Genomic DNA, 19,245 nt, shown 5'->3' with positions numbered 1-19,245 from the left:
TTATTGATATGTACAGTTTATAGCTGCCTGTAATTATTTTACCGTTTTACAACGGATTAAAGAAGTTGAACTCCACCTGGTGACTTAGTGCTCTCTAATAGGAGCCCTGTAGCGGCCAATACACATTATTCAGCTAGCTTTGTAGGGTTAAACCAGAGACTGTAAAACCCCTACAAAACTGAAGTGCCGCCATCTGCTGGCCAAAAGGGGAAAAACAGAAACAGAAAGTACAGAACCATGACATTTACAAACTTTTCATAGCTGTGTAACACATTCATAGTCACTATATCAACATTATTACATTCGTACTTTTAACCAAAACAGACTGTAATGGTAATATAATGTACAATGTGGGTGGTAACTGCACAATATATAAAAGCATATCGAATGACTGTTTTTATCAATATTTATGCAGTAGTTATGTTGAGCTTATGAATATTTGATGCAGGTTTTACATAAAGACTTTCTTTGTATGATTCAGATTAGATGTCTGATTAAAAAGTACATTTCTATTGGCTGATGATGGGTGGACAGTTGAAGCACAGACCTGCGGTTGGTGTGTGGGAGATGAAGTATTCTATGAGTATTCCAATAGCAGCCAAGAGGACCAGAGCACTGAGGATGTGTCGCCACAGAAAGCTGGCTGACTCTGAGAAAGGAAAGAAAAGGAAAGGAACAGATCAGCAAACAACACTGACAATTACAATCTGGACCAGAAAAAGTTTGAACTTCCTGTCTTCATTAGAAGTGTTTCATTAGTGAAAGATAGTTTAAATAGAAAAAGGAAGGAAGGGCCTATGAAGAAGTAACAGAGTAATACTGACATATGAAGCATGGTTACCATAGCCTCTTCACTGTATAGGAACTTGACTCTACTGTATAGGAACTATGTTCTCAATATACTGGCAGCTCATTCTAATCTTGATTTCTGCACTGACCCCTTCCCCTGAGCAGCTCAGACCCAGTGACAAACCGTTCACAGACTGAAAGAGTCTCAGTCAGCTGTCTCCCCTCTGTGTATAAATAACACTGAGACTCAGAGGGAGGCAGCTCAGTTCCCTGGATCAGCTCCCTCCCGGTCACAGTGAAGCGATATCGGTTCCCCTCTTGCACCTCTGTCTGTAGGGGTGTATCCTGTGTGTCTCTGTACAGCCTCCAGCTTATTGCTCTCACTGTGCTCTCAGCTGTGCAGCTAACGCTAATGGACGCTAACTCCGCTTGCGCTCACACTGACCCCCGCTTCAGCGGTTTTGCTGGAACAGACAACACTAACACAGTAAATAAACTGACACTCACATTACTGTTGTCAGTCAACGAGGAGGGTGAATGCTGCACATCCCACTCCCCCTCTCAGTATGCACACATCGATTCCCTGAGGTTGCTTCTGCCCTAAAAAGGGCATGCTCTGCATCTCTGAGCAGAAGGAAACTGAATTCTCTCAGAGACCGTGAGAGCACCAGTGGCTGGTATCATTGAAGAATAAAAAATAAAATGCATTCAGATATTGAGAAGATGCAAAATATTTTTTTAATTAAGGCATTTCGCATTGATGCCGTACACCCTACTTGTTGAGCAGAATTCTTAATAAAATTTAAATTACACCATTACACAATTCTTGTCACTCAGAGGCATACGTTTATCACCAGGCTCAGGGAGGATATCCAACTGCAGAGAGACTCAGGGGTAAGTGCCAATAAAAAGGCTATTACTTGGAACATGGAACACAAAACAAACAAAACATAAGACCCAGGAGAACGCAAGGCAGTCAAACTAGATAAAAGACTAGACATGGAATAGCTAGCAGCTAGCAACTATACAACTACCAAACGACTACAAGGAGGGAACAATGAGCTTAAACACACAGGGGAACAGGTGAAACTAATACAGCAACAATCAGGCACGACCAAACAAAGAAAAATGAGACACACTAGGGCTGGAGAACAGGCCAAAAATGGATTTTCACAATTTTGTATATTTTATATTTTAATAACAAGTTAAATAATACATTTTACTGTGATTCATTATCATGGAGTGCCAGAACAAGCCAACTGAATCATGTCATGCCTCTCTGAAAAACTGCTGACTACAAATAATTGCATTGGAGCACAGCACCTGTCCCTGAAAGTCCAATAAAACAGTTCAATTTTCAGCCAGAAGGTCTTCACAAGCATCTTGTTGGAAAAAATCTTATAGAAATTTCATCATAATACCCATTTTGACACAATAAGGAACTCTTAACTCTGTGTCCTGCATAATTTATTGTCTGTGAATACTTACAACATGAACAGCTATTTTAGGAAGTTAAACACAAACAGTCATCTCTGTGTGGTTTAATAATTTTACTGCTGTAAACTGGACACTTTCACCTGTGATTGGCTTTTTTCCACATGTGAAGAGAACATAGGTTGCATCAAGTCATTTGCATCTTCACATTTTCACATCCCTGACTTGAAAATGTGAACTACAATTCTCACATGTGAAAACAAAATGTGACTTGAAATAGGATAGGTTTTTTTCCTGCTCTCATCATTGAAGTGGGATTATTTTTATAGCTGAAATGTGGGGTATTCATATGTGGTTTTGGAACGCATGGTTTTTCTGTAAGGGTTTTAATGGTCACCATTTATTTAAAGGGCATTTTCACAAAAGCCTCAACACACTATACATTTAAAACAAAATGAAAGGATAAAAAAACACATTTGGGGGTCCTACTATGATTTTGAAAGTGGCTGATGAATGGTGTACTTGAGAGGCACAGGGGGCGCCACCAGGGATTTTGCACCCCAAGCATTGGTTCTCAGTACAGGGATGGGCCCCAGTTAGCAGTCAGCAGTTATTTTGGGTTTGCCGGGTACTTTTGTGCAATATCAGTCTATAACATTGTAAACACATTTCTGTATTGTGCATAATACAGAATGTATTCTTTACAAGTTCAGCAGTTATGCCCCCTAAATAACTGTCTGAAGAGTTATTCTCTGTGTTATTCTCATATGTGAGTTTGAACTCTGCTTTGGGGGTACAACCCCAAAACAACATCACAAGAAAGAAAGATATTGCTAACAAAACAGATTAACAATCCAAATGACATTCACAAGGTATTGTCAAAGAATGTTAAAAGAAATATTTCTATTATAATTGTGCAAAACCATAAATATATTGATACTCTCTTGATCAGAGTACATCATAAAGATTAAAAGGACTCCTGTGTTTTGTGTATGAATTCCTCAGTCCGTCTTCAGACTGCTGTACACCACGTTGTCCTGTTGGGCCTGAAAGGCCGTCGTTTGAGGGGCAGGGTGGGCGACAGTGCTGTAAGTCACGTCAGAAGGAGACTAGGGAGAGAGAGGCACACAGTCACTACCCCAGTCACATGACACACAGCATAGGACACGTATTTATAAAGATGGATGACGCAGCTCCATCAACAGACACACAGCTGAGTTACAGTTCGCAGATGTAATGCAGAGTGCAGTGACTCAGACTTACATGTCAATGGTACAATAGATAAATGTATTAATTAAGTCCAGCTTTACAATGAAGTCCTCGTACAGTGGATTTAACAATGCCAGAAATCACCAGTGGCGTTCTGAATGATTATTTAATATTTCGTTTTGGGCCTTAATTTCAGTACCACATCTATCCTGCTGTTTTGTACTCACTGTGGCATCACTGGTTTCTGCTCCCTTGGACATGTCGACAGTGGTGTCTACAGCACAAATGCAAATGAGTTTACATCACATGTTGTTTATAACGGCAACAAGGACATTGAAGGTTGTGCTGAAACTAAAGCTAAAAATTGGTAACATGGTATGACTACGTAATCTTAGGGTTGTAGCTAGGTAAGCTGTTTATCTTAGTTGACTTAGTTGAGTAGGCACAAGTGCAATAACTATTGCTTGTTTTATCTGCATAAACTGCTTTGTTGCTGTTTTTTGTTGTGTTCATCAGATTAACCTACAGTGTCCAAGTTAAACTATGCGGTCGTTCCCTGCACTTGGAACTGTACTTCCCTCTAGGGTTTTCAACACACTTGTTCCTGGTTTTGGTTATACACTTTGTTGTACGTCTCTCTGGATAAGAGCGTCTGCCAAATGCCTGTAATGTAATGTAATGGTAGCAGGTAGCATGTCTACAAGCAGAACAGCTGAAATAAGGGCTAAAGAAATTACTGGAAGATTACAGGTACTTACATACAGCATCATTGTTAGGAGTTGTGGGCAGCCTGAACAACACAGACAATTGTTGTATTAGAGATATACTTTATAGGACCTATAGTCATGGTCATGGACCGAAACTATGAGAGTATTAGACTGAGGAAATAAAATTTCTTAATTTCAGTTTGATTGCGCAGACACCATGTAACAGTTAGACTGAGAGGATGGTAGCATGTTTTTATTTCTATAAATTCATCTCATGACAGAGAAAAAATATATCTCACCCACTGGATTTCCTTTTTCCTGAAAAAGAACAAAAAGAGATCTTTTACATTTTTGACACCGCACATGTAAAGAAATCAACATCATTTATAAATTATTCAACAGTATATAACTCATTTTTGACAAAAAATGTCACTGTAGAATATGTTGAAGCTCTCCTCAGACAGCTTTGAGCGTTAGCTAAAATCACTGGCTAGTCAAAATCATTGAATGTAGTGCTGACTAGTTGTGTTGCACTGATCATGAGTAATCTTGTTAGTATAAGTGAAAATGCTACTGGCTGCAAAAAAGCAATGAAACTCACTCAGCACTGGAGCTTAAAGATGACTAGACTAGCACAGGAATTTGCAGGTCAGAGCCCACAGCCAAAATGAAAAATAAAATATAAATTCTTGATGTTTTCCAATTTCATAGTGGCATATTTTAGAATTTCAGAGTAAACATGCCTTGTTTGCTAAACACATTCATGATGATAACATAATTCTTACAATGATTAAATATCCCTATACTACTTAACAGCTGCATCCACGATATAACGTCATAAATTATGTATGTGCAAGTCTATTAAACAGTCACTGTGTTTCAGCCTGTAGTATGGGTTAGATAAACAAATCAAATGCTAACCATTTAATTTACTTATGGCCTCTTGCTATAGAATGGTCACCAACACTTGAGAAACGCAAGACTAGTGCACACTACAGAGCAGCCATCAGAAAGACTCACTGTGTATCCAGTACAGACCGGCTCCTGTCATTCCCAGGAGGATCACAATCACTGTGAGAATTACTCCAACACCCGCTGGTGTGTTCAACCAGGCTGAAATTTGTAAAGGGGATTTGAGGAGAGTGAGACACTGAGTGAAAAGAGCACCAGCTTTCACATTATGAGGGAGTTATTCTTGATCTCCACATATCCTAATACATACTGTGACATTTTATTTTATTTTTAAGCTATTAACCACAGCGCTTCATTGAGAAAAAAGAACCCCTCACAGCCAATACCTGGTCTAACACAGTTCAACAAGTAAAACATATTAATAAATAATTAATGACACAATTGACAGTTATTGCTGTGAATTCACAAATTGTTCAGAAAAAACTCGAGAGATTAGCTTTTATTTCTAACTCGCACAACATATCATGCAACTCTACTTTTTAATCTTTTGCCAGTTTTTCAAAATGGAACCTCATTGTCATGCATTGATATTGGCTCCAGCTCTCTGTACACTGGCAGCCAATGATAATGTCAGGACTCCACAAGCTAGGAACCATGCTGCAGGGTTAATAGGGTGGGAGGAGTCAGGTAATATGGAAACGGGGCACACCTGAATAAGTTTATAAGAGGATAAACGTGGGGGGAAGAACCATTTGGAAGAACATACTCAAGGGCCAGATGAGGGAGGGAAAGAACCGCAGGTGGGGAATCTCACTCCTGACAAAACCAGTAACATTAGTGAAATATGGTCATGTCTTGATTATATATTAATATAATCAATAGTCTATTCACAGGTGTTAGTGAAACAGAGCAGTTTCTTGTAGCCAACAACCTTACCCTCACTCATTCCATCAAGTGCCAAACCTGCCATGTAGTTTTCACCTCATTTATGGGAAAGAGTGAGTGATGTGGGCTTCCAAGCATATAACAGAAAATGAAATAAAGGACTTTTGTACAAAAAATGAATCTTATGTAAATGTCAGTGCAAAACATACAATTATAATGACTGAGGAGCAAAATACAATAAACACTAGTCTTATAAGTTGAGAATTCAATGTGCAAGCATTATTTATAAACTGCATAGATAAAAAAAGAGTACGGTACTTTTACTCTGGTCCTTGTTCTTGGCTTCAGCACAGTCACTCAGTTTAGAGTTGAAGCCCTCAAACTGATAACGGCAGCAGTATGTCGTGGAGTCAGAGCTGCGGGGGACAGTGAAACTGACTGCTCGCTCTTCTGTTCCAGCCTGGGTTTCCTTAGTATGTGTTCTGCTACTGTTGTAGTACAGGAAGAATTTTGCTCCAGTGATGTCAGGTGGTGCTTCACAGCGAATGTATGTCTCAGTGTGTTCTGTGGAGACTGAGATATTGGGCTTCCTCAGATCTGGAACACACAAATACAACATTCAAAGGAATGTATTTGCAGGGTCACAGTCCTGATTGTGTTCCCTGTGGCTAAATGTGCATGAGCATCCTGATGGTTTTACTTGTAGGGATCTGGCAGGAGGAGCTGGAGTGACTGAGCTGCATCCCTTACCCCATGTGCACATTGATTGGGTTAGTTTTATATAAGTGAAACATTAGGTCTATGGGAAGCCAGAAACAGGCTTTTAGTATGACAGAAGTAAAAACTGACAGTCTGTGCTTTAACCTTTATCTTCATTGTTTCATTTCAAATCCAATGTGCTGGAGTATAGAGTCAAAAAGACAAAAATTGTGTCACTGTCCAACTTCTTCCAGACTGAAATGTACACAAATGCATAGACACACGCGCACACAGCAGCGCACACACATACAGTGTCCTCAGAAAGGTTTTGGCCCCCCAATGATTTATTTATTATTTTTTCTGCCTTGCATTTTTTACAGAAACATCTATTTACAAATGACTATTTATTATATATTAACTGACCTTAGCATCTGCTGTCCTATTTCAAGCTGCACGTTTCAGAATTATGAATTCTTACCCAGCACCGTTACTTTAGAGGGGTCACTATCTACAAGTGGTTTCACTCCTTCCTCCAGTTTGTAGGAACATCTCATGGTGATCTCATTGCGTGCGCTGTGACTCCCACTGAGCAGCTCAGCTCCAGTGACTGAGCGCTCACAGTCTGAGCCACTGATCGGTCCTCTCTGATTAGTGGTGAAAGTGCAGTGGGACGCAGGGGCAGAGTCCGGTCTCCTGCACCTCAGATTCACTGATTCCTCTATGGAAATTACTGCAAGACTCAAATGTAACTCTGCCTTTGGCAGTTTACCTGCAAAAGTTCAATGATCCATTTAGTTTCAATCATCAGTTATGCTTCATTTTCCACTCAAAAAGCTGTATTGTAGGCACTTTCATACAGCACCCAACCACAAACTTCCACTTCAGTTTTGTTTCTTTGATGGAAGTAAGATTTACCTTGGGGCCCATTCACAATCATATTTATAATGAATTTGTAGGAACTACAAAAGATATAGCAAGGATAATAAAAACAAGCTGAAGTTAGGGCCAAAGCACTGTAGGAACATGTGAGAATTACAGCAATATTGGGTACATCATTTAACATGAGTGCTGAATGTATGCGCTCATCCAGTATGTTTTCAGCTGATCAAAGCAATGTAATTATATTTTGGCAAATTATGTAAAACTTGATATAAATAGAGAATATATGAAAGATTACATAACTTAAATTGATATTAGTCAAAAAATGAACTGTATATTGAACTATATGTGCTTGTTATGTTAAATATTGTCTTGCATATTCACAGCTATGACAATTGCTTCACGAAATGGATCTGCCTACAGATGGCGCTTGTCAATGCTATACGTAATAATGCCACTCATTGGTGTCAGCAATGAGTATCCAGTATTGGCTCAAAATGTTGTCATGTCCTTTAACATGCTCTGGGTACATAAGAGTATGACGTTAGCATGTTGCTCTTATGTGCACATGCTCTTATTAGAATTATATTATATATTATGTTAAATATATTTGACTTGTATATTCAAAACTACAACAATTTCCTCACTAAATGGATCTGCCTACAGATGGCACTGTAGCAGTCTATCTTTGGCTGGGTGTGAAGCACAGGGAATTTACACATTGCTTGTCACAGGTACACCCACTTGAAGATCAAATCAATGTGAGTGTGAGGGGCAATTGTTAGTTTGGTCTGGAAACATGATACTTGGCAAGATCATGATATCTTACACAATGATTGCTGTACAGGGTGCAATGCTGTGGCTGAACAAACAAATAAACAAAACAAATAAATCAATAAATAAATTGAACAGTGCAAGGGCAGACTGGCAACCCTCGGCTTAATTTAGTGCCTGTAATGTTTGAGATTTAACATTACACTGTTAAATCTCAGTGTAATGTTAAATCTCAACATTACCCACTTACCCACTATGTTCACTTTCTTACTGCGTGGAGAAAGAGAATGAGGGTCTATATTCACACTGTAATCACAGCTCACTTCTTGGCTCTTCAGCTGGTCTTTGACATTCATAGCAAAGGTACAGACTTCATTTGTGGTCCATGTTCTTCTGAATGGCTCCGACGAGTCTCCAATGTACAGGTTACAACTGATATTAGTGACAGGTGTGGGGTTTTTCAGCCTTATCTTACAGACTACATTAACTTCCCCACTGTTCTGCACAAATCCATCCACAGAAATGTTTGGTTTCTGTAGCTTTCCTGTTGAGAAAGACATGCATGATGCTCACCATATACAATACAAAACATTCAAAGAAGGAGATTACAGAGGTGACATACATGTGTTTGGGACTGGCATCAACCCATTGTGACAATTCTAGTACATATTCATTATAACATATTTAAATCCACACACATATGAAAAACAAATATCTAGAAGCTAATTAAGTACATGCGTAATGACTTGCTCTAAGTGGAAAACAGGCAGCAAGGTGATATTATGTTGATGGTGAATCACTCGTTTTTTCTTTGGTACACTTGATCAAGATGAAAATGGTCAATATCTAGATATGTAAACTGTACTTCATGCTTTAGTGAACCTGACCAAGAAAACTATGAGAAATAGAACTCCACTGGGAATGTCGACAGACTGAAGAAACATTTTAAGACGCTAAAAGACAACAGTTAAGGTAATTGACTAACAGAAAATGTGCTGAATTATATTTTTATATAAAAGTTGTCTGAAAGGTTTATTACTGAAGTCACACTGGCTCTTACAGTGATGTGCTATACATTTACAATGCTCTCACAGCTTGCTTTGTCAGTATTAAGTCAGTATTATACTGAAAAAATATATTGGCGCTGAAACGCTTTCCTGCAGCCCTGGATATTTTCTGATTAATGAAGCTATGAATGCTATAAGTTATAATATCTGCTAATTATGTGAGACTTCAATGTAGTTTGAAATGCATACGCAATCCATGTTGGATTGGTGTCAGCAATGACTATCCAGTATTGGCCAAAATGTTGTCATGTCCTTTAATATGCTCTGGGGAAATATTAGTATGACGTTAGCATGTTGCTCTTACGTCCATGTGCTTTTATGATAATTATATTAAGGCACAGTTATGTACTTCAATTTTAGCATCATTATAATTTTTCCCAGATTGACGCTTAATCCCTGTGTAACTTGTGGGTTAATATTCATGTTTTGTATTTTATTGTTCCTCTCCTTTATTGTTCCTCTCGTCTCCTCTACACTGACAGTATCTTATCCTTATGGCCTTTTAAATCACTTGGGATGACCAAAGCAGTGTCATTGCTTTACAGATATCATGTTGTGAGATGTGACCACAGAGAAGTAAGACATGTCAGTCCTTTTAAATCCAGAAGCATTCTATCATGTATGCACCATATTTATATGCATCTAAACACTTTACGATTTGTGAAAACACGTTTTTATTATTGTGCTCATATAGTGCCTATCAATGACCCATTAAAATCAAATTCCCTTCCATTTAAATAACATATTTATACTGCCTAGCAATTATCTGTACATGAAAGATTATCTTAAATAACTTGGGCCTGAAAGGTGAATCTTTTTAATGACCAAGGCAGGAGAGGCTGAAAATCATTCCAATTCTTAATTAACAATTGCCATCAACACACAGAATGTGTTTATTATCAGGCAAATGGGAGATTTGTGCACATTGTGATGATGCCAATCTTTTTCAAATAATCATTTATTAAACTTTTCAAATCATGAACTGCCGCTCTCTCTGTTTATAGTGTCATTCATAAATCTAAAGGAGCTTTAATGACCAAGAACACACACGCAAAAAAAAAATCTTCAAGAGAATTTTGTACTGCAATAGTAAATAAGATTTGCTGTTTGGGGAAGTTCTCAGGCCCACTGACATCCTCACTGTGAGAACTCACCATCACACCAAGTCATTGCGGATGTGGAGGGTTTATTTTTGTCACAGACCAGGGTACATATTAACTGCACTTAACCAACCTTTCATTTTATGTGCAGATTTAAAATCATAAACACCCTTCAATACAGGCCTTTCTACATATTGTTTCTAGCCACACCGCTATGATCTTGTACCCCAAAGAGGGGTTCACACCTTTTCAAGCTGGTAGAAAATATAGATCTATAACATACGTATTTAATAATTCTGTTCTTCAAGCAAGCTTTCTCTATTTGCAATAATTGCAGTATTACTAACCTTGAGCTTCAGCATGTCCACAGAGACCTGTAGTGAGCCCACCAGAAGAGGGTGATGTTAGTACAAATTAATCAGGAAATGCAGGTTTCACATTTTGTTCAGTTTAAGATTCAGAATGCATGTCAGAAAACATGCATTTTTTTCAAAATGTAATGGAGTTGTAATTGGAGTTCGTGGTCAGTTGAATTAGGACCCCAGAAGACAGAGCGCGCACTCACTTTCCAGCAGAATGACGACGAGCAGGAGAAGAAAGGGGAGACGTGACGGCATGTTTGAGGACTGAAGTCAGAATGACAACAGGATGTGATGTTTGACTCTTTTAAATGTGATGTGAATGAGGAAGTTGGCAGTATTTTTAAACAGAAAAACCATGCAGCACTTCAAGTAAAACTTATACTGTACCATTTCGATGCAAGAAAAGTCACGGAACATGAAAATGCCAATAACCATTATTAAGGTTCATGTTGGCTTTCATAAAATTGTAGCGCGGAAGTTCATTTGTTGGGATTTCCAGCCAGATTCATCGCCAGTGAGCTCATAAATGTCCCTGTTCTGTACCATGGCCAGCACAGTCTCACACTTAAATGATATTGATTTCTTATTAGGCTACTTGCTATAAGCAGTTCCCCACCAGTGTATGAATCATCGGTACAAGAGAAGTGAACAGCTTACACTGTAGTTGTAGGTTGGTGAGTCTGTAAAAGTCATGTCTTTTTGGATTTTAGCACCTGGGTCCACAATAATACACAATTATCCACAACGTATAAATGCATTAACAGATTGTGGAAGGTATCTTTCCAGTGAATGGAGCTTTGCACAGCAATATGGGGGTGGATCCACATGCGGGTGTTTATTTTCTGTTTCAGACTAACCATAGCCTACTCTCTGACCATGACACTGTCGCTTCGCATGGAGAGGTGGGTCGCGTCCCAATCTGTGTACTCGCATATCAGCGGTACGTCTACGTCCGTGCACAGCTCCACTGGCGGTTCTCCCGCGACCAGCTCCCTCCTGGTCACAGTGAAGCGATATCAGTTCCCCTCGTGCACCTCTGTCCTGAGGGTTGTGTCCTGTGCTGTGTGTCTCTGTACAGCCTCCAGCCCGTTGACGTCACTGTGCAGCTAACGCTAATGGAGCCGGATGTGGTAACTCCGCTTGCGCTCACACTGACCACCGCTTCAGCGGGTTTTGCTGGAACGGACAACACTAACAGTAAATAAACTGACGCTCACATTACTGTTGTCAGTCAATGATGAGGGTGAATGCTGCACGACCCACTCTCCCTGTCACAGTGCGCACACATTGATTCCCTGACGTTGCTTCTGCCCTAAAAAGGCCATGCTCTGCATCTCTGAGCAGAAGGAAACTGAATTCTCTCAGGGACAGTGAGAGTTCAGAAGCACCAGTGGTTGGTATCATTGAAGAATAAAAAATAAAATGCATTCAGAAATTGAGAAGATTCAAAATATTTTTTTAATTAAGGCATTTCGCATTGATGCCGTACACCCTACTTGTTGAGCAGAATTCTAAATAGAATTATTTAAATTTAGACCATTACACAATTCTTGTCACTCAGAGGCATACGTTTATCACCAGGCTCAGGGAGGATATCCAACTACAGAGAGAGACTCAGGAAACAGAGGTAAGTGCCAATAAAAAGGCTATTACTTGGAACATGGAACACAAAACAAACAAAAGAACCAGGAGAACGCAAGGCAGTCAAACTAGATAAAAGACTAGACATGGAATAGCTAGCAGCTAGCAACTATACAACTACCAAACGACTACAAGGAGGGAACAAGGAGCTTAAACACACAGGGGAATAGGTGAAACTAATACAGCAACAATCAGGCACGACCAAACAGAGAAAAACGAGACACACTAGGGCTGGAGAACAGGCCAAAAATGAATTTTCACAATTTTGTGTATTTTATATTTTAATAAGAAATTAAAGAATACATTTTACTGTGATTCATTATCATGGAGTGCCAGAACAAGCAAAGTGAATCATGTCATGCCTCTCTGAAAAACTGCAGACTACAAATAATTGCATTGGAGCACAGCACCTGCCCCTGAAAGTCTAATAAACCAGTTCAATTTTCACCCAGAAGGTTTTCACAAGTATCTTGTTGGAAAAAAACTTGTAGAAATTTCATCATAATACCCATTTTTGGCACAATAAGGAACTCTTAACTCCTGTCCTTCATAATTTATTGTCTGTGAATACTTTCAACATGAACAGCTATTTTAGGAAGTGAAACACAAACAGACATCTCTGTGTGGTTTAATCATTTTACTTTTGTAAACTGGACATTTTCACCTGTGATTGGCTTTTTTCCACATGTGAAGAGAACATAGTCCGCATTGAGTCATTTGCATCTTCACTTTTTCACATCCCTGACTTGAAAATGTGAACTACAATTCTCACATGTGAAAAAAAAAACGTGACTTGAAATAGGATAGGTTTTTTCCTGCTCTCATTATTGAAGTGGGATTATTTTTATAGCTGAAATGTGGTGTATTCATATGTGGTTTTGGAACGCATTACTTTTCTGTAAGGGTTTTAATGGTCACCATTTATTTAAAGGGCATTTTCACAAAAGTCTCAACAGACTATACATTTAAAACAAAATGAGGTAAAGGTAAAATAAGGTAAATAAGGTAATAAGGTAAAAAAAACATTTGGGGGGTCCTACTATGATTTTGAAAGTGGCTGATGAATGGTGTACTTGAGAGGCACAGGGGGCGCCACCAGGGATTTTGCACCCCAAGCATTGGTTCTCAGTACAGGGATGGGCCCCAGTTAGCAGTCAGCAGTTATTTTGGGTTTACCGGGTACTTTTGTGCAATATCAGTCTGTAACATTGTAAACACATTTCTGTATTCTGCATAATACAGAATATATTCTTTACAAGTGCAGCAGTTATGCCCCCTAAATAACTGTCTGAAGAGTTCTTCTCTATGTTGTTCTCATATGTGAGTTTGAACTCTGCATTGGGGGTACAATCCCAAAACAACATCACAAGAAAGAAAGATATTACTAACAAAACAGATTAACAATCCAAATGACATTCACAAGGTATTGTCAAAGAATGTTAAAGGAAATATTTCTATTATAATTGTGCACACCCATATAAACATATTGATATTCTCTTGATCAGAGTACATCATAAAGATTAAAAGGACTCCTGTGTTTTGTGTATGAATTCCTCAGTCTGTCTTCAGACTGCTGTACACCACGTTGTCCTGTTGGGCCTGAAAGGCCGTCGTTTGAGGGGCAAGGTGGGCGACAGTGCTGTAAGTCACGTCAGAAGGAGACTAGGGAGAGAGAGGCCACACAGTCACTACCCCAGTCACATGACACACAGCATAGGACACGTATTTATAAAGATGGATGACGCAGCTCCATCAACAGACACACAGCTGAGTTACAGTTGGCAGATGTAATGCAGAGTGCAGTGACTCAGATTTACGTGTCAATGGTACAGTAGTTAAATTTATTAATAAAGTCCAGCTTTACAATGAAGTCCTCATACAGTGGATTTAACAATCCCAGAAATCGCCAGTGGCGTTCTGAATGATTATTTAATATTTCGTTTTGGGCCTTAATTTCAGTACCATATCTATCCTGCTGCATTTTGTACTCACTGTGGCATCACTGGTTTCTGCTCCCTTGGACACATCAACAGTGGTGTCTACAGCACAAATGCAAAAGAGTGTACATCACATGTTGTTTATAACAGCAACAACAGCATTGAAGGTTGTGCTGAAACTATAGCTAAAAATAGGTAACATGGTATGACTATGTAATCTTAGGGTTGTAGCTAGGTAAGCTGTTTATCTTAGTTGACTTAGGAGAGTAGGCACTAGTGCAATAACTATTTCTTCTTTTTTTCCGCACAGACTGCTTTGTTGCTGTTTTTTGTTGTGTTAATCAGATTAACCTACAGGGTCCAAGTTAAACTACGCGGTCGTTCCCCGCACTTGGAACTGTACTTCCCTCTAGGGCAGTGGTGTCAAACTCGTGCCATGGAGGGCCATGTGTATGCAGGTTTTCATTCCAGCCTCAGATCTTGATTATATAATTAGTTAAATTATTTGCTGAATTAGGGATGCAGGTTTGTGCACAATGGTGACCCGACGTCTATGGTGACCCGCATTGTCTAAATAAAAATTTTGTTATATTCTGTCCTTCAATGCAGTTAAACGCATATGGCTGAATGAGTAATTGGACTCAATTAAGGCAGCATTAATTGGTTGGAATAAAAACCTGCATACACACGGCCCTCCATGGCACGAGTTGGACACCACTGCTCTAGGATTTTCAACATGCTTGTTCCTGGTGTTGGTTATACACTTCGCTGTATATCGCTATGGATAAGAGCGTCTGCCAAATGCCTGTAATGTAATGTAATGTAATGTAATGGTAGCAGGTAGCATGTCTACATGCAGAACAGCTGAAATAAGGGCTAAAGAAATGAATGGAGGATTACAGGTACTTACACACAGCATCATTGTTAGTTGAGTTGTGGGCAGCCTGAACAACGACAATTGTTGTATTAGAGATATACTTTATAGGACCTATAGTCATGGTCATGTACTGAAACTATGAGAGTATCAGACTGAGCAAATAAAATTTCTTAATTTCCGTTTGATTGCGCAGACACCATGTAACAGTTGGATTGAGAGGATGGTAACATGTTTTTTATTTCTATAAATTCATCTCATGATAGAGAAACAAAAATACTCACCCACTAGATTTCCTTTTTTTCTGAAAAAGAACAAAAAGAGATTTTTTACATTTTTGACACCGCACATGTAAAGAAATCAACATCATTTATAAATTATTCAACAGTATATAACTCATTTTTGACAAAAAATGTCACTGTAGAACTCAGCAATTCTAATGTCACAATATGTTGAAGCTTTCCTCAGATAGCTATGAGCATTAGTTAAAATCACTGGCTAGTCAAAATCATTGAATGTAGTTCAGACTAGTTGGGTTGCACTGATCATGAGTTATCTTGTTAGTATAACTGAAAATGCTACTGACTGCAAAGCAATGAAACTAACTCAGCACTGGAGCTTAAAGATGACTAGACTAGCACAGGAATTTGCAGGTTGGGGCCCACAGCCAAAATAAAAAATAAAATATATGTTCTTTATATTTCCAAATTTCATAGTGGCATATTTTAGAATTTCAGATTGAACATGCCTTGTTTGGTAAACAGATACATAATGATAACGTAATTCTTACAATGATTAAATATCCCTATACTACTTAACAGCTGCATCCACGATATAACGTCAAAAATATGTATGTGCTAGTCTATTAAACAGTCACTGTGTTGCAGCCTGTAGTATGGGTTAGATAAATGAATCAAATTTTAACCATTTAATTTACTCATGGCCTCTTGCTATAGAGTGGTCACCAACACTTGAGAAACGCAGGACTAGTGCACACTACAGAGCAGCCATCAGAAAGCCTCACTGTGTATCCAGTACAGACCGGCTCCTGTCATTCCCAGGAGGATCACAATCACAGTGAGAATTACTCCAATATTCGCTGGTGTCTTCAACCAGGCTAAAATTTGTAAAGGGGATTTGAGGAGAGTGAGACACTGTGTGAAAAGAGCACCAGCTTTCACATTATTCTAGATCTCCACATATCTTAGTACATACTGTGACATTTTATTTTGTTTTTAAGCAGTTAACCACAGTGCTTCATTGAGACAAAAGAACCCCTCACAGACAAATACTTGGTCCAACACAGTTCAACAAGCAAATCATATAAATAAATTATTGACAGAATACAAACTGGAAGAACTACAAGACAGTTAATGCTGTGAATCCACAGAAAATCTTGAGATATCAGCTTTGTTTCAGATGCATGGAACATATCATGCAACTCTGCTGTGAAATTATCTTTGCCAGTTTTTCAAAATGGAACCTCATTGTTATACATGGGCTTCAGCTCCTAGTACATTGCAAGCCAATGACAATGTCAGTAGTCTGTGAGCCAGGAACCGTGCTGCAAGGTTGATTAGGTGGAAGGAGTTGGTTAATGAGGGAATGGGGTGCACCTGAATGAGGATAAAAGTGGGGGGAAGAGCACAGTGAAGGGAGAGATTGTAGGAGAGGAAAACGCTCTAGTGGCATGGCATGGTGTGGCCTGTCGACCACTCAGACTTGTTTCTTTTCTATTTCGTTTCATGTTGTCTCTGTGTGGCGTGAGTGAGAGTGTTATTTTTGGTGGCAGTAAGAAAAGCTTAGCTGATGGTAAACCAGTGACAGCTGGGACAGTGAGATCGGGGGAGAAGGGGGAAAAAAAGAGCGAGTTAGCAAACTGAAGCTCAGGCAAAACAGGCAAGTCCTGGAGTGGCCAACAATGGCAGTGTGGAAACTCATTCCCTGTACAGTACGGAGCGTGAGCGAGTGGGCAGTGTGTCGTCAGCCGATGCTACATCCCCGCTATCTTTCAGTTTTATTTAAGTTTTGTTGTCCTTTCTGTTGTTTGTGTGCAAGCTTGGGTTTGTTTCTCCCCCTCTTTCGAAGGCAAAATAGGGGTTCCACAGCAGGGGCCTGAGGGGTAGGGGAGCTCACTGTGTGAGTAGTGTATTGAGTGTGCAGTGCTGAGTCACCCCCTTATGCAGAGCAGTGTGTTCTTTGCTGTGCTACTGGTGTGTGTGCAGTGTGCTTACCTGTGTATCCTGTGCTGTGGGAAGGAAGGGGGGTGGGGCGCCTTCGGGGTAATAGCAGACGTAGGGGTGATGGGCATGGTGTCATGTGTAACAGTGCGTTTTCCTGAACTGTGTAAAATAACGATTGGCAACTACTTTTATTTACCTGTCTGTGGGTTGTCTGTGGTGGTGGATCCTGGAAACGGGGAAAAAAGAATTTCAGGTGAGCAATCTGACTCTTGGCAGAAAGAACATGAACATTAATGAAATTTGGTTATATTTTAAATAATATATATTCACTTAGGGGATAATTTATCCACAGGTGTCAGAGCAGCAGGTCAGCTTCTTATAGTAAACAGCCTTAACTCCACTCATTCTACCTAGTGCCAAAACTATAACCTGGCATCTCATTTATGGGACATGGCAAGTGCAATGGGTTTCCAGCCATATAATAGAAAATCAGAGGAGAACTTTTGAATATCAATAATGAATGAATAAATCTGAGTAAATAAATGGATGATATAAATCAATGAATATGTCTACTGTAGTCAATGTCAATGCATAACCTCCAGTTGTAATGACTAAGGACCAAAATACAACAAGCGCTTGTCTTTTAAGTTGAGAATTGACTGTGCATGTGTGGTTTATAAACTGCAGAGAGAAAAGAAGAGTACAGTACTTTGGTCCTTTGTTCGTCCACTCTGGTCCTTGTTCTTAGCTTCAGCACAGTCACTCAGTTTAGAGTTGGTGGTGTTAATCTGATAATAACAGTAGTATGTCAGAGTGGAGTCAGAGCTGCGGGGGACAGTGAAACTGACAGCTCGCTCTTCTGTTCCAGCCTGGGTGCTCTTAGAATATGTGCTACTCCTGTTGTAGTACAGGAAGAAAATAGCTCCAGTGATGTCTGGTGGGGCTTCACAGCGAATGTGTGTCTCAGTGTGTTCTGTGGAGACTGAGATATTGGGCTTCCTCAGATCTGGAACACACAAATTATACAACATACAGAGAAATTCATTTGCAGGGTCACAGTACTGATTGTGTTCCCTGTGGCTAAATGTGCATGAGAATCCTGATGGTTTTACTTGTAGGGATCTAGCAGGAGGAACTGGAGTGACTGAGCTGCATCCCTTACCCCATGTGCACATTGCTTGGGTTAGTTTTATATAAGTGAAACATTTGGCCTATGGGAAGCCAGAAACAGGCTTTTAGTATGACAAAAATTAAAACTGACAGTCTGCGCTTTAACCTTTATCTTCATTGTTTCATTTCAGATCCAATGTGCTGGAGTATAGAGTCAAAAAGACAAAAATTGTGTCACTGTCCAAATGCTTCCAGACTGAAATGTACACAAATGCATGCACACAGGCACACACACCAGCACACACACAACCATACAGTGCCTTCAGAATGGTTCCCCCCCCCCCAATGATTTATTTATAATTTTTTCTGTCTTGCATTTCTTTACAGAAACATTCATTTAGAAATGACTATTTATTATATATTAACTGACCTTAGCACCTGCTGTCCTATTTCAGACTCCATATGTCAGAATTATGAATTCTTACCCAGCACAGTTACTGTGGAGGGGTCACTATGACGAGCAGGTTTCCCTCCTTCCTCCAGTCTGTAGAAACATGTCATGGTGATCTCATTGCGTGCGCTGTGACTCCCACTGAGCAGCTCAGTTCCAGTGACTGAGCGCTTACAGTCTGAGCCATTGATCTCTCTTCTCTGATTAGTGGTGAAAGTGCAGTGGGACGCAT

General features: G+C 39.5%; 2 protein-coding genes across 2 annotated transcripts in view; both read right to left on the bottom strand.

Annotated features, from left to right (window-relative positions):
- Positions 1-19,245, bottom strand: part of LOC118230221 — a 249,467-nt gene that overhangs the window by 175,334 nt on the left and 54,888 nt on the right. The gene's annotated exons all lie outside the window — the stretch shown is intronic.
- LOC118222681 lies at positions 5,160-11,258 on the bottom strand. The gene is made up of 6 exons (XM_035408486.1): positions 11,021-11,258; positions 10,803-10,829; positions 8,539-8,832; positions 7,114-7,404; positions 6,255-6,533; positions 5,160-5,867 (listed from the first exon to the last, which is right to left on the bottom strand). The coding sequence occupies exons 1-6, from the start codon at positions 11,070-11,072 to the stop codon at positions 5,818-5,820; spliced, it is 993 nt and encodes a 330-aa protein (XP_035264377.1). The 5' UTR covers positions 11,073-11,258; the 3' UTR covers positions 5,160-5,817.

The sequence above is a fragment of the Anguilla anguilla genome, chromosome 1 (assembly GCF_013347855.1).
Source record: "Anguilla anguilla isolate fAngAng1 chromosome 1, fAngAng1.pri, whole genome shotgun sequence".
Lineage (NCBI taxonomy): Eukaryota > Metazoa > Chordata > Actinopteri > Anguilliformes > Anguillidae > Anguilla > Anguilla anguilla.
This window is presented reverse-complemented; position numbering and strand designations above follow the sequence as displayed.

What these genes read in the sequence shown, in the direction of transcription:
- LOC118222681 (XM_035408486.1), bottom strand. Translation starts at nt 11,072, where the DNA reads ATGCCGTCACGTCTCCCCTTTCTTCTCCTGCTCGTCGTCATTCTGCTG. An exon ending in TAAGAAAGTGAACATAGTGG is followed by an intron (nt 7,405 to 8,538) that starts GTAAGTGGGTAA and finishes GAACTTTTGCAG; the next exon opens with GTAAACTGCCAAAGGCAGAG. An exon ending in CTCTAAAGTAACGGTGCTGG is followed by an intron (nt 6,534 to 7,113) that starts GTAAGAATTCAT and finishes TGTGTGTTCCAG; the next exon opens with ATCTGAGGAAGCCCAATATC.